We start from the raw sequence: 14440 nt of genomic DNA, 5'->3' as shown, positions 1-14440 counted from the left end.
CATGAGCCACCATGCCCGGCCCCCACTCACTTTTTTTAAAAGTACTGCAGCTTGGCCAGGCATGGTGGCTCATGCCTATAATCACAGCACTGTGGGAGGCCACAGCAGGAGGATTGCTTGAAGCCAGGAGTTTGAGACTAGCCTGGGCAACATATTGAGACCCTGTCTCTACAAAAAAGATAAAATGTACCTGGACATGGTGGCACATACCTGTAGTCCTAGCTGCTCGGAGGCTGAGGTAGGAGGTTTGCTTGAACCCAAGAGTTAAAGGCTGCACTGAGAAATGATAGTTCCACTGCTCTCCAGCCTGGGTGACAGAGTGAGACGCTGTCTCAAAAAAGGGAGGAGGGGGTATTGTGGCTTAGATAATTATATGGTCCCCTATACATAATCCTTCCTGAATTCTTTTCAGATTAACATCGAGATTGGTGTTTCTTTGTAACTAGCACTAATAGTGCTTGGTCTATTTTTATTTACCACTTTCTTTGCCCCGCCCCAATTTATACACTGGGGCAAAATTAGCTTTGGTTTTATAGTCTGTTCACCCAACTAATTTATAGGTCTGGTTTGCATAATTTAGTTAACAGCAAGATTTTGCCACACCTGCTTTATCATCCTTTCTGCCAAAATATTTAAGGTAAATGGCACTTTACCCCAGTGTATTTCCATAGCTGAAATAAGCTCTTAAATTTTTATAATCCTATCCTGAAACCTAATCAGTGTAGCAGAAGAACCTTTTGCCTTGTGAGTTATCACCCCTGACATAATTTGATTTTCATTTATAAGATTCTCTTAGAACCAAGTACAGTAGCACACACCTGTAGTTCCAGCTACTCAGGAAGTGAAGGCAGGAGGATCACTTGAGCCCAGAGTTCCAGGCCAGCCTGGGCGACATAGTGAGACCACCATCTCTTTAAAAAAACAAAGCCAGATTATCTTAAAGTGGGGCATACCTGTATTTGTGTGCTAATGTGAGGCTCCACAGGTATGCAAGATATAGTAGCTGTGGGCATTTCCTCTAATTTATATTCCCTTTTCTTTTGTCAGTGCACGATCTGATTTTCTGGAGAGATGTGAAGAAGACTGGGTTTGTCTTTGGCACCACGCTGATCATGCTGCTTTCCCTGGCAGCTTTCAGTGTCATCAGTGTGGTTTCTTACCTCATCCTGGCTCTTCTCTCTGTCACCATCAGCTTCAGGATCTACAAGTCCGTCATCCAAGCTGTACAGAAGTCAGAAGAAGGCCATCCATTCAAGTGAGTTGAAGTCTTAAAAGTGACATTCTGCATTTTAGTGGAAGGGTTCACTGAAGCTGATAGGTCTAAAACTCAGACCTGACTAAAAAGCAAGAATTATGGGGCCTGATGCAGCTGGTGGGTGGCATGAAGCATCCCCTAGAGACCTTGAAATCACCTTAAGAAGTGGCCAAGGTAGGAGCCAAGAATTTTTTGACAAATTAGAGGCTCTACTTGAAGTTCAAAGAGGGAGTCCCCGAAGGGAGTCCTTCAAAGAAGACCCTAAATTCTTTTTTTTGAGACGGATATTGCTTTTGTTACCCAGGCTGGAGTACAATGGTGCGATATCAGCTTACTGCAACCTCTGCCTCCCAGGTTCAAGCAATTCTCCTGCCTCAGCCTCCTGAGTAGCTGGGATTACAGGCGTGCGCCACTACGCCCAGCTAATTTTGTATTTTTAGTAGAGATGGGGTTTCTCCATGTTGGTCAGGCTGGTCTTGAACTTCTGACCTCGAACTTCCGCCTGCCTCGGCCTCGCAAAGTGCTGTTTTTTTGTGTGTTTTTGTTTTGTTTTGTTTTGTTTTTGAGACAGTCTCTCAAAAACAGGCTGGATCACGGCAACCTCCGCCGTCCTGGTTCAAGCAATTCTGCCTCGGCCTCCTGAGCTGGGATTACAGGCACACGTCACCAAGCCTGGCTAATTTTTGTAGTTTTAGTAGAGACAGGGTTTCACCATGTTGGTCAGGCTGGTCTTGAACTCCTGACCTCGTGATCCGCCCGCCTCGGCCTCCCAAAGTGCGGGGATTACAGGCGTGAGCCACTGCGCCTGGCGACTCTAAATTCTTGAGCAGGGCAGGGAAAGCAGAGCACCTAGAGCAGCACTCAGTTAGATGGGGTTCTGAGTGCATGTTTAAACCCCCACATGGGTAAGACTTGAAATGACTTTCAAATCTTATTGAGTGTGTGCTGTTGGTAATATCAGAACTCAGTGTTTTTATTATTGGTTTATTACTGATTTCCTCCTTATCTCTTACTAGTTTTCTTAACACTGGAATCTTAATGAAGTCAGTAGATCTTCTGACTACATTTCTAGTATACAATTTCTAGCTTTTCTGATTGTGCTGTAACTTTAACAAATGTTTTCTTCACACTTTCCTCTTGAAAATCTTACCCCATAAACAATGTTGACTTTAACATGAGCAAATGACAGTTTTTTGAAAGCTCTTTTTTCATAGAGAAGGAGACCCTGCTGTGACCTCTCAGGACTACAACAGAATAGGTTTCTGGTCGCACCTATGCTCATTGTATTTTCTCTTGGTGAAAATAGAAGGAATAGCTTACAACTATATGTGGCATTAAAACATTTATTGCAGTTCAGCCGCGGTGACTTACGCCTGTAATCCCAGCACTTTGGGAGGCTGAGGCAGGCAGATTACTTGAGGTCAGAAGTTCAAGACCAGCCTGGCCAACATGGTGAAACCTCGTCTCTACTGAAACTACAAAAATGAGCCAGACACGGTTGCAGGCGCTTGTAATCCCATCTACTCGGGAGGCTGAGACAGGAGAATTGCTTGAACCCAGAGGCAGAGGTTGCAGTGAACGGAGATCCCACCACTGCACTCTAGCCTAGGTGACAGAGTGAGACTCTGTCTCAAAGTATAATAATAATTGCAAATTATGTTTTTTGTTTTTTTCTTTTTATTTTACTTTATTTTATTGTGTTTTATTTATTTATTTATTTTGAGACAGTATCTTGCTGTGTTGCCTGGGCTGGTCACCAGCTCCTGGGCTCAAGCAATCCTTACATTTCAGCCTCCCAAAGTGCTGGGATTACAGGCATGAGCCACTGCACTGGCATGTTTTTTCTTTTTTCTTTTTTTCCCCCCGAGATGGAGTTTCATTCTTGTTGCCCAGCCTGGAGTGCAGTGGCACGATCTCGGCTCACTACTACCTCCGACTCATGGTTCAGCCTCAGCCTTCTGCCTCAACCTCCCTAGGAGCTGGGATTACAGGTGCCTGCCACCACACTTGGCTAATTTTTGCATTTTTAGTAGAGACGGGGTTTCACCATGTTGGTCAGGCTGTTCTCAAACCCCCTGACCTCAAGTGATCCGCCCACCTCGGCCTCCCAAAGTGCTGGGATTATAGGCGTGAGCCACAGCGCCCGGCCCTGTTTTTTCTTTTTCTTTTTCTTTTTTTTTTTTTTTTTTTTGAGACGGAGTCTCACTCTGTTACCCAGGCTGGAGTGCAATGGCCGGATCTCAGCTCACTGCAAGCTCCGCCTCCCGGGTTCACACCATTCTCCTGCTTCAGCCTCCTGAGTAGCTGGGACTACAGGCGCCAGCCACCTCACCCAGCTAGTTTTTTGTATTTTTTAGTAGAGACGGGGTTTCACCGTGTTAGCCAGGATGGTCTCGATCTCCCGACCTCGCGATCCACCCGTCTCAGCCTCCCAAAGTGCTGGGATTACAGGCTTGAGCCACCGTGCCCGGCTGTTTTTTAAGTAAAGGTCTTGCTCTGTCACCCAGGCTGTAGTGCAGTGGTGTGATCATGGCTCACTGCAGCCTTGAACTTCCAGACTCAGATGATCCTCCTGCCTCAGCCCACCACCCCACCCCAGGTAGTTGGGACAACAGGCATGTACCACCACACCAAGCTATTTTTTTTTTAAATTTTTTATTAAAATGGAGTTTCACTATGTCACCCAGGCTGGTCTCAAACTCTGGGCTCAACGATCCTCCTGCCTCAGCCTCCCAACGTACTGGGGAGTACAGGCGTGAGCTGCAAATTAGTTTTAACAAGTCAATATTGTTGAATGAGTAGATAAATGTTACTATTTTGCAACAAGCTCTGTTGTCTTAGTTTTTTTTTATTTTTTTACCCCCTTATTTTGCTTGATACTGTTGTAGATTTGTAGTGTTTTGTTTGCCAAGGATGGTAGTTCATGCCTGTAATCCTACCACTTTGGGAGGACAAGGCAGGAGGATTGTTTGAGGCCAGGAGCTGGAGACCAGCCTTGGCAACATCAAACGACCCCATCTCTAAAAAAATATTTTTCTTTTTTTGAGACGGAGCCTTGTTCTGTCACCCAGGCTGGAGTGCAGTGGCATGATCTCTGCTCACTGCAACCTCCACCTCCCAGGTTCAAGCAATTCTCCTGCCTCAGGCTCCCAAGTAGCTGAGGTTACAGGCACCTCCCATCATGCCCGGCTAATTTTTGTATTTTTGTAGAGACAGGGTTTCACCATGTTGGCCAGGCTGGTCTTGAACTCCTGACCTTAGGTGACCTGTCCACTCAGCCTCCCAAAGTTTTGGGATTACAGGTGTGAACCACCATGCCCAGCCCAAAAACTGTTTTTTATTTATTTATTTATTTTAACATAGACTCTTGCTCTGTTGCCCAAGCTGGAGTGCAGTGGCATGTAATTTCTTTTAATTTTTAAAAATAGATTCCGGCTGGGTACAGTGGCTAACATCTGTAATCCCTGCACTTTGGGAGGCCAAGGTGGGTGGATCACAAGGTCAAAAGATCGAGACCACCCTGGCCAACATGATGAAACCCTGTCTCTACTAAAAGTACAAAAATTAGCTGGGCATGGTGGCACATGCCTGTAGTCCCAGCTACTTGGGAGGCTGAGGCAGAAGAATCGCTTCGACCCAGGAGGTGGAGGTTGCAGTGAGCCAAGATCTTGCCACTGCACTCCAGCCTGGCGACAGAGCAAGACTCTGTCTCAAAAAAAAAAAAAAAAAAAAAAAGATTCTAATTGTGATATAAAGGTGTGTGAAAATAGCCATTTATAATAAAAGAGTATGTCTGTCAGCATCTAATTGCTCAGACATGACTACAGCAAAGAAACATAAGATGTCAGATACTTGGCCGGGCACAGTGACTCACGCCGGTAATCCCAGCACTTTGGGAAGCGGAGGCGGCAGATCACAAGGTCAGGAGATCGAGACCATCCTGGCTAACACAGTGAAACCCCGTCTCTACTAAAAAATACAAAAAATTAGCTGGGCGTGGTGGCGGGCACCTGTAGTCCCAGCTACTCTGAAGGCTGAGGTAGGAGAATGGCTTGAACCCGGGAGGCGGAGCTTGCAGTGAGCCGAGATCGCGCCACTGCACTCCAGCCTGGGTGACAGAGCAAGACTCCGTCTCAAAAAAAGAAAAAGAAAAAAAAAAAGAAAAACTCAGATACTTGCACCTGCCTGTATAATCGCCAATACAAATGTGATTTCCCAAAATGTTTTTTAAAAAATAAAACAGTAAAGTTTTAGCATAAACAAAATAAGTTTTGGAATCTTTGGGATATTTAAAACTGCTAGACTGGGCGTGGTGGCTCATATCTGTAATGCCAGCACTTTGGGAGGCTGAGGTAGGTGGATCACCTGAGGTCAGAGGTTCAAGACCAGCCGGCCAACATGGTGAAACCTCAGCTTTACTAAAAATACGAAAATTAGCCATGCAAGGTGGCAGGTGCCTGTAATCCCAGCTACTCGGGAGGCTGAGGTGGGAGAATATCTTGAACCCGGGAGGCGGAGTTTGCAGTGAGCCAAGATTGTGCCATTGCACTCCAGCCTGGACAACTGAGCGAAACACCGTCTCAGAAAAAGACTGCTTAAAAAAACCAGTACCTTGTTTTTATGTGTTCTGGGCTCTTAATTGCAAATACACATGTGGTTTTCCAAAATGTTTAAAAAAAAAAAAAAAAGTGCTGGGCACGGTGGCTCAAGCCTGTAATCCCAGCACTTTGGGAGGCCGAGACGGGTGGATCACGAGGTCAGGAGATCGAGACCATCCTGGCTAACACGGTGAAACCCCATCTCTACTAAAAAAAATACAAAAAAACTAGCCGGCCATGGTGGCAGGCGCCTGTAGTCCCAGGTACTCGGGAGGCTGAGGCAGGAGAATGGCGTAAACCTGGGAGGCGGAGCTTACAGTGAGCTGAGATCCAGCCACTGCACTCCAGCCTGGGCGACAGAGCGAGAGTCCGTCTCAAAAAAAAAAAAAAAAAAAAAAAAGTAAAATTTTAGCATAAACAAAATACAGTTTTAGAAACTTCAGGATATGTTAAATCTGCTTAAAAAAAAAAAGTACCTTTTTTTATGTGTTCTGGGCTCTTATTTATAAATGGATTCACCTTCATGAATATCCAGTGAGGTAGTAAAAGTTACACAGAACATAGCTCTTCACTGTGCATGACCGTTTCATACTTTGCAGACATCTGGCATATTTGCCTCTGCCCACTAAATGACAGTGTGTCTCCACCTCACCTGATGACAACAAAAAAATGCTTCTACAGATTCTAAAATGCATCCTGGGGACCAATTTCACATTCTCAGTAACTACTATGCTAACAAAATCTTCTTCCATATCAAATGTATGACTGTTGTTTCTTCTTCTGGAAGAGCCTACCTGGATGTAGACATTACTCTGTCCTCGGAAGCTTTCCATAATTACATGAATGCTGCCATGGTGCACATCAACAGGGCCCTGAAACTCATTATTCGTCTCTTTCTGGTAGAAGATCTGGTTGACTCCTTGAAGGTTAGTTGTTTCTGCAGCTCTTGGTGGTGAAACAGAAAAAGCAGGGACTGGGTTATAATTCGGAGGAAAAACAGTACATAGGATTTTATCAGACAAAAATGAATGTATGCTTAGCTCAGTTATTCTATAATGGGATAGGAGTCACTAGAGAAAGGTATAGTCTTCTGCTGGGGAACAAACATCAGAAGAGAGGTGATGTAATTGGCAGCAGTGCAGTTTCAGTCTTTGGACCTCAGAGAACTACAGACTTCACTCACATACCTGCAAATGTATAACACAAGTAGGGAACCTTCATTTGGAAATTATCCATGTCATACATCACTAAATTAATGCAGACTTAATTAGCTGGAGGAGAATGACATCAGTTAATGTGAATTTTGCCTTATGGTTATTCCTGCTTAACTTTTGACATTGGCCTTCCCAGCTGGCTGTCTTCATGTGGCTGATGACCTATGTTGGTGCTGTTTTTAACGGAATCACCCTTCTAATTCTTGGTAAGGTGGCAAGGAGAATGTGCCCACACTCTTTGGAGTAGTTTGTAAGAATAAGAGTGAAGAGAATGCCCAGCGTGGCTCTACTCATTCTTCATTTCCCAGTCTTGACCCATAGAGACCTGGGAGTAGGCACTGGAGGAACCAGCCTTTGTGGTCACAGGTTTATGAAATGGTCTCAGTTATAAATTAAGAAATGTCAAAACAGCTGGAAGCAAAGGACAGTTGTCTAGATTTGGTTTAAATATGGGGATCTTACTTACAGAAACCATTTTGGTAATTTGGAAATTGTTATTTGTGGTACAAAGAAGATAGCCTGTACACCTGGAGAGGTTTTTTTTGTTTTGTTTCAACACTGCCTTAAATTAGCTGTCTTAATTGGGAGCTCTAACCAGGATTTCTCATTTTGAGGAATACCTGTGTTTTCCTGTATTTTGTGAGGAAAAATGTATATGTTACTCTGAGTCTTAAGATGTGACTGTCTCTCATATACACTTGCCATGTCCCATGATTCTGTCTTACAGCTGAACTGCTCGTTTTCAGTGTCCCAATTGTCTATGAGAAGTACAAGGTAAGCATCTGTCTGTTCCAAATCAAATGTGCCAGTTGATGTATGACTAGTTTTAATTCATTTTTGAGACACTGAATGTTCAGAGCAGTCTTTTTATAACTATTTCTACAATCTAATTTTGTCAAGTGCCTATAAGAAACTGGTGACAGTAGTTTCCTCCAAGGAGAGAAACTGGATATTTAGGAGAGAGATGACTAGTAAAGAGAAACTTCCTTTTTATACCTGTGTGCCTTTTGAGTTTTTAATCATGTGGATGTATTTTCCATGCAAAAGTAATAAGTTGAAAAAATGCTTAGGCCAGGGGTGGTGGCTCTTGCCTGTAATCCCAGCACTTCGGGATGCTGAAGCAGGACAATCCCTTGAGCCCAGGAGTTCAAGACCAGCCTGGACAACCTGGCAAAACCTTGTCTCTACAAAAAATATTAGCCGGATGCAGTGGCCTGCACCTGTAGTCTAAGGTAGGAGAATCTACTTGAGCCTGGGAGGCAGAGGTTGCAGTGATCCGAGATCGTGCCATTGCACTCCAGCCTGGGTGTTTGGAGTGAAACCGTCTCAAAAAGGCCAGGAGCAGTGGCTTACGCTTGTAATCCTAACACTTTGGGGGACCAAGGCGGGCAGATTACTTGAGGTCAGGAGTTCGAGACCAGCCTGGCCAACATGGTAAAACCCCATCTCTACTAAAAATATAAAAATTAGTCCAGTATGGGGCCGGGCCCGGTGGCTCATGCCGGTAATACCAGCACTTTGAGAGGCCGAGGCGGGTGGGTCACGAGGTCAGGAGATCAAGACCATCCTGGCTAACAAAGTGAAACCCCGTCTCTACCAAAAATACAAAAAATTAGCCAGGCGTGGTGGCCGGTGCCTGTGGTCCCGGCTGCCTGGAGGGCTGAGGCAGGGGAATGGCGTGAACCCAGGAGGCGGAGTTTGCAGTGAGCCAAGATTGCGCCACTGCACTCCAGCCTGGACAACAGAGCGAGACTCCATCTCAAAAAAAATGAAATAAAAATTAGCCTAGTGTGGTGGCACACGCCTGTAGTCCCAGTTACTCGTGAGGCTGAGGCAGGAGAATTGCTTGAACCTGGGAGGCGGAGGTTGCAGTGAGCCAAGATTGCGCCACTGCACTCCAACCTGGGTGACAGAGCAAGACTCCATCTCAAAAAAAAAAAAAACAAAAAAACGCTTAATAAAAGCCGGGTGTCTAAAAGGAAACTTTAAACTCTAGGTTATTAAGGTAATCCATCAGTGTGAAGAGGTATTTGCATTGTTGGATGATGTGTACCAAGTATACTAGATGCTCTGACATTATTCTTTATGGATTAAGTTATCCATCAAGAGTCTTTTTGGCTTTTTGGTATTAAGTGAATTGGTGTTACACAAGAGCCATAATGTATTTATGATCACAGAAAATAGATTAGACACACAGTTTCTAGTAATTGGAAACTGTTATATACTCCAGTGTCTCTAAAGAAAATACTTACGAAGTAAGACTTAACCTCTGCAAAAGATGAGTGATTTTTTTTTTTAACTTTAACGAAGTATGGGGTGTTTATGGTGTCATTTGGATTCTAAAACCAGAGGTTTTAAAAATACTTTTAAGGCTGGGTGTGGTGGCTCGTGTATGTAATCCCAGCACTTTGGGAGGCCGAGGCAGGTGGATCACCTGAGGTCGGGAGTTCAAGACCAGCCTGACCAACATGAAGAAACCCTGTCTCTACTAAAAATAAAAAATTAGCCAGGCGTGGTGGTACATGCTAATCCCAGCTACTTGGGAGGCTGAGGCAGGAGAATTGCTTAAACCCGGGAGGTGGAGGTTTCAGTTTCGGTGAGCCGAGATTGCACCCTTGCACTCCAGCCTGGGCAACAAGAGCAAAACTCCATCTAAAAAAAAAAAAAAAAAAAAAAAAAAAAAGAAAGAAGGCCAGGCACAGTGGCTCACGCCTGTAATCCCAGCACTTTGGGAGGCCGAGGCAGGTGTGGATCACGAGATCAGAGATCGAGACCATCCTGACTAACATGGTGAAACCCCGTCTCTACTAAAATACAAAAAAGTGGTGGCGGGCACCTGTAGTCCCAGCTACTTGGGAGGCTGAGGCAGGAGAATGGCGTGAACCCGGGAGGTGGAGCTTGCCGTGAGCAAGATAGTGCCACTGCACTCCAGCCTGGGTGAGAGCAAGACTCCATCTCAGAAAAAAAAACTTATAAAAACTGGGTATTTTCATTTTCTAGACTAGTCAGTAGTGTTTAAAAAATGGTTAAACTAGACAAAAGAGCAGTGCCTTCAGGAAAATTGGTGATCTGTATGTTACCACAACTGAATCTATTTTCCTTCCTTAAAGACCCAGATTGATCACTATGTTGGCATCGCCCGAGATCAGACCAAGTCAATTGTTGAAAAGTAAGTACATTTAAAGACCACATCATCATGAGGTATGCTTCCTTCCCCCCAATTATCTTTAGTCCCTTGTACAAAATGCTGATGCCAAGGAAAGTAATTTTCATTTTGATAAAAACCTTGGTTAATAGTTTCATTTTACTAGAAATTATTATAGCTGCTTCTGTAAAAAGGAAAAAAAATCCTTTATATATGTTTTGGCCCTGCCTTATATGGACCTTTGTATCTTAGATTAAAAATTATCAACAGACCAGGCATTTTGACTCACACCTGTAATGCCAGTGCTTTGGGAGGCCGAGACAGGAGGATTGTTTGAGCCCAGGAGTTGAAGACCAGCCTGGGCAATGTAATAGAGCCTTGTCTCTACTAAGAATAAAAAATTAGCTGTGCATGGTAGCACATACCTTTAGTCCCAGCTACTGGAGAGGCTGAGACAAGAGGATCAATGGAAAAAAAAGATCAGTGGAATTTTTTGGAGACAGGGCTCACTCTGTCACCCAGGCTGAGGTGAGGTGCAGCCTCGACCTCCTGGGCTCAGGTGATCCCCCCACCTCATCTTCTCCTAGAGTAGCAAGGACCATAGGCTACTCTACCTTTTTGAACTGGCTTTTAAACGTTCTTAGTTGCAGGCTGGGCGCGGTGGCTCACGCCTGTAATCTCAACACTGGGAGGCTGAGGTGGGCAGATCATGAGATCAGGAGTTCAAGGCCAGCCTGGCCAACATAGTGAAACCCCCGTCTCTACTAAAAATACAAAAATTAGCCGGATGTGGTGGCGCGCAACTGTAGTCCCAGCTACTCGGCAGGCTTGAAACTGGGGGGAGGCGGGAGAATCGCTTGAAACTGGGAGGCAAGGTTGCAGTGAGCTGAGACCATGCCATTGCACTCCAGCCTGGGCGACAGTGAGACTCGTCTCAAAAAAAATAGTTATTGGTTGCTTCTCCACCTTCATTTATTTTCACATGTATTCATCTAAGCCAAACACATCCCTCTCAGAAACAACAGTTTAGTAAATAAGTAACTTAAGGATCAAACTTGTCTTTTCTAAGATTGCCAAATCTCTGTTCCCATTTTTTTAAAACCAATTAATAATTAAATCAGGAAATAAAATAAAGATAGAAAACATCTTTATGACTCCCTGTATCAAATAGTTTTCTTCTTTGTACTTTGTTTTTCCCTATACCTAAAGGACAATATGTTTTTTTTTTTAGTTTTGCTTTTTAGAGACAGGGTCTCACTCTGTCACCCAGGTTGTAGTGCAGTGGCACAAGCTGAAAGCTCACTGCAGCCTTGAGCTCCCTTGCCCAAGTGATCCTCCCACCCCAACCTCCTGAGTAGCTGACATTACAGGCATGTGCCATGCCCTGGCTAATTTTTTATTTTTTATAGAAATGGGGGTCCCACTATGCTGGGCCAGGCCAGGCTTAAACTTCTGGCCTCAAGTGATCCTCCCACCTTGGCCTCACAAAGTGCTGAGATTACAGGCATGAGCCCTGCTTTTATTTTGAATTATTAATAGCAAATACTGTGAACCCAGCCCTTTGAATTTGTTAACACTTTTCTTTTTTTTTTTTTTTTTTTTTTGAGACGGAGTCTCACTCTGTTGCCCAGGCTGGAGTGCAGTGGCACGATCTCGGCTCACTGCAAGCTCCACCTTCTGGGTTCATGCCATTCTCCTGCCTCAGCCTCCCGAGTAGCTGGGACTACAGGCGCCCGCCACCGCGCCCGGCTAATTTTTTATATTTTAGTAGAGACGGGGTTTCACCGTGTTAGCCAGGATGGTCTCGATCTCCTGACCTCGTGATCCGCCCGCCTCAGCCTCCCAAAGTGCAGGGATTACAGGCGTGAGCCACCGCGCCCGGCCTAACTTTTTGTATTTTTAGTAGAGACGGGGTTTCACTGTGTTAGCCAGGATGTTCTTGATCTCCTGACCTCGTGATCTGCCTGCCTCAGCCTCCTAAAGTGCTGGGATTACAGGCGTGAGCCAGCCACCACCCCGGCCTTTTTTTTTTTTTTTTTTTTTTTTTGAGACGGAGTCTAGCTGTCACCCAGGCTGGAGTGCAGTGGCATGATCTCTGCTCACTGCAACCTCCGCCTCCTGGGTTCAAGCGATTCTCCTGGATTCACCTGCCTCAGCCTCCGGAGTAGCTAGGATTACAGGTACATACCAATGCGCCCAGCTAATGTTTGCATTTTTTAGTAGAGACGGGGTTTCACCATATTGGCCAGGCTAGTCTGCAACTTCTGACCTCGTGATCTGCCAGCCTCAGCTCCCCAAAGTGCTAGGATTACAGGCGTGAGCCACTGCGCCCAGCCGGGAGAATGCGTTTCACATTGCCTATGCAAGTCCAGGACCGTCCTCTAGCATCACAGTTAAAATAAAAACCTAGATCAAATGCTTATGTTTTCACTTTCTTTCTTTTTCCCCTCCTTTTCTCAATAGGATCCAAGCAAAACTCCCCGGAATCGCCAAAAAAAAGGCAGAATAACTACATGGAAACCAGAAATGCAACAGTTACTAAAACACCATTTAATAGTTATAATGTCGTTACTTGTACTATGAAGGAACATACTCAGTGTCAGCTTGAGCCTGCATTCCAAGCTTTTTTTTTTTAATTTGGTGTTTTCTCCCATCCTTTCCCTTTAACCCTCAATATCAAGCACAAAAATTGATGGACTGAAAAAGAACTATCTTAGAACTCAGAAGAATAAAGAAAGAATCAAATTCATAGGATAAGTCAATACCTTAATGGTGGTGGAGCCTTTACCTGTAGCTTGAAAGGGGAAAGATTGGAGGTAGAAGAGAAAATGAAAGATAGAACACCTCTGGATCCTTCTATCCAGTTTTCAGCACTAGTCTTACTCAGCTATCCATTATAGTTTTACCCTTAAGAAGTATGATTAACTTATGAAAAAATTATTTGGGGACAGGAGTGTGATATCTTCCTTGGTTTTTTTTTGTTTTTTTTTTTTTTGGCAGCCCTCAAATCCTATCTTCCTGCCCCACAATGTGAGCAGCTACTCCTGGTATTCCTTTTTTTTAGTGATTTAACTTTCAACTTGATGAATAACTTATAGGTGATAGTGATAATTCCTGATTCCAAGAATGCCATCTGATAAAAAAAGAATAGAAATGGAAAGTGGGACTGAGAGGGAGTCAACGGGAATGCTGCGGTGGCCGCCACTCCCTCTGCCACTATCCCCAGGGAAGGAAAGACTCTGCCATTTGGGAAAGTGGTTTCTATGTCACTGGACACCAGTTCTGAGCATTAGTTTGAGAACTCATTCCTGAATGTGCTTTCCTCCCTCTCCCCTGCCCACCTCACCTTAAGTTTAATAAATATGGTTGTACTTTTCTTATGATAAAATAAATGTCTGTAACTGCTGTACACTGCTGTAAACTTGTTAGAGAAAAAAATAACCTGCATGTGGGCTCCTCAGTTATTGAGTTATTGTGATCCTATCTCAGTATGTGGGGGGAACATTCTCAAGAGGTGAAATACAGAAAGCCTTTTTTTCTTGATCTTTTCCCGAGATTCAAATCTCCGATTCCCATTTGAGGGTAAGTTTTTTTCTTCACCTTCAACATGAAAATTCAGCGAACTTGAAAGAAAAATCATCTGTGAGTTCCTTCACGTTCTCACTCACAGTCATGATCGTTCAGAGGGAATATGCACTGGTGAGTTTAAAGGACTATGATATTTGATAGTCCCAAAGTACGGCAGCTGCAAAAAGTAGTGGAAGGAAATTGTCTTTCCACGTTTTGGGAAAATTAGTTAGGAATTTGGATGGGTAAAAGGTACCCTTGCCTTACTCCGTCTTATTTTCTTAGCCCCTTTTGAGTGTTTTAACTGGTTTCATGTCCTAGTAGGAAGTGCATTCTCCATCCATATCCTCTGCCCTCCCAGGAAGTCAGTGATTGTCTTTTTGGGCTTCCCCTCCAAAAGACCTTCTGCAGTGGAAGCGCCACATCCAGTTTTTCTTTTGTTGCTGCTGTGTTTAGATAATTGAAGAGATCTTTGTGCCACACAGGATTTTTTTTTTTTTTTTTTTAAGAAAAACCTATAGATGAAAAATTACTAATGAAACTCTGTGTACGTGTCTGTGCGTGCAACATAAATACAGTAGCACCTAAGGAGCTTGAATCTTGGTTCCTGTAAAATTGCAAATTGATGTGGTATTAATAAAAAAAAAAAAAAAACACAATG

General features: G+C 44.1%; 1 protein-coding gene across 5 annotated transcripts in view; it reads left to right on the top strand.

The window, feature by feature from the left end:
* The window catches only part of RTN3 (reticulon 3), a 75307-nt gene extending 60869 nt beyond the window's left edge, over positions 1-14438 (top strand). For all 5 annotated transcript variants that reach the window (XM_005577511.5, XM_045372021.3, XM_045372020.3 and 2 more), the window contains 6 exons: positions 1048-1255; positions 6641-6779; positions 7204-7273; positions 7795-7841; positions 10178-10236; positions 12676-14438. In XM_005577511.5, the coding sequence (XP_005577568.1) occupies positions 1048-1255; positions 6641-6779; positions 7204-7273; positions 7795-7841; positions 10178-10236; positions 12676-12721 (569 nt within the window). In that variant the 3' untranslated portion in view covers positions 12722-14438. The remainder of the gene's footprint in view (positions 1-1047; positions 1256-6640; positions 6780-7203; positions 7274-7794; positions 7842-10177; positions 10237-12675) is intronic.
* Positions 14439-14440: the final 2 nt, after the last annotated feature.

Source organism: Macaca fascicularis, chromosome 14 (assembly GCF_037993035.2).
Source record: "Macaca fascicularis isolate 582-1 chromosome 14, T2T-MFA8v1.1".
Taxonomy (NCBI): Eukaryota; Metazoa; Chordata; class Mammalia; order Primates; family Cercopithecidae; genus Macaca; species Macaca fascicularis.
Note: the sequence above shows the minus strand (reverse complement) of the source record. Positions and strands in the feature narration are given on the sequence as shown.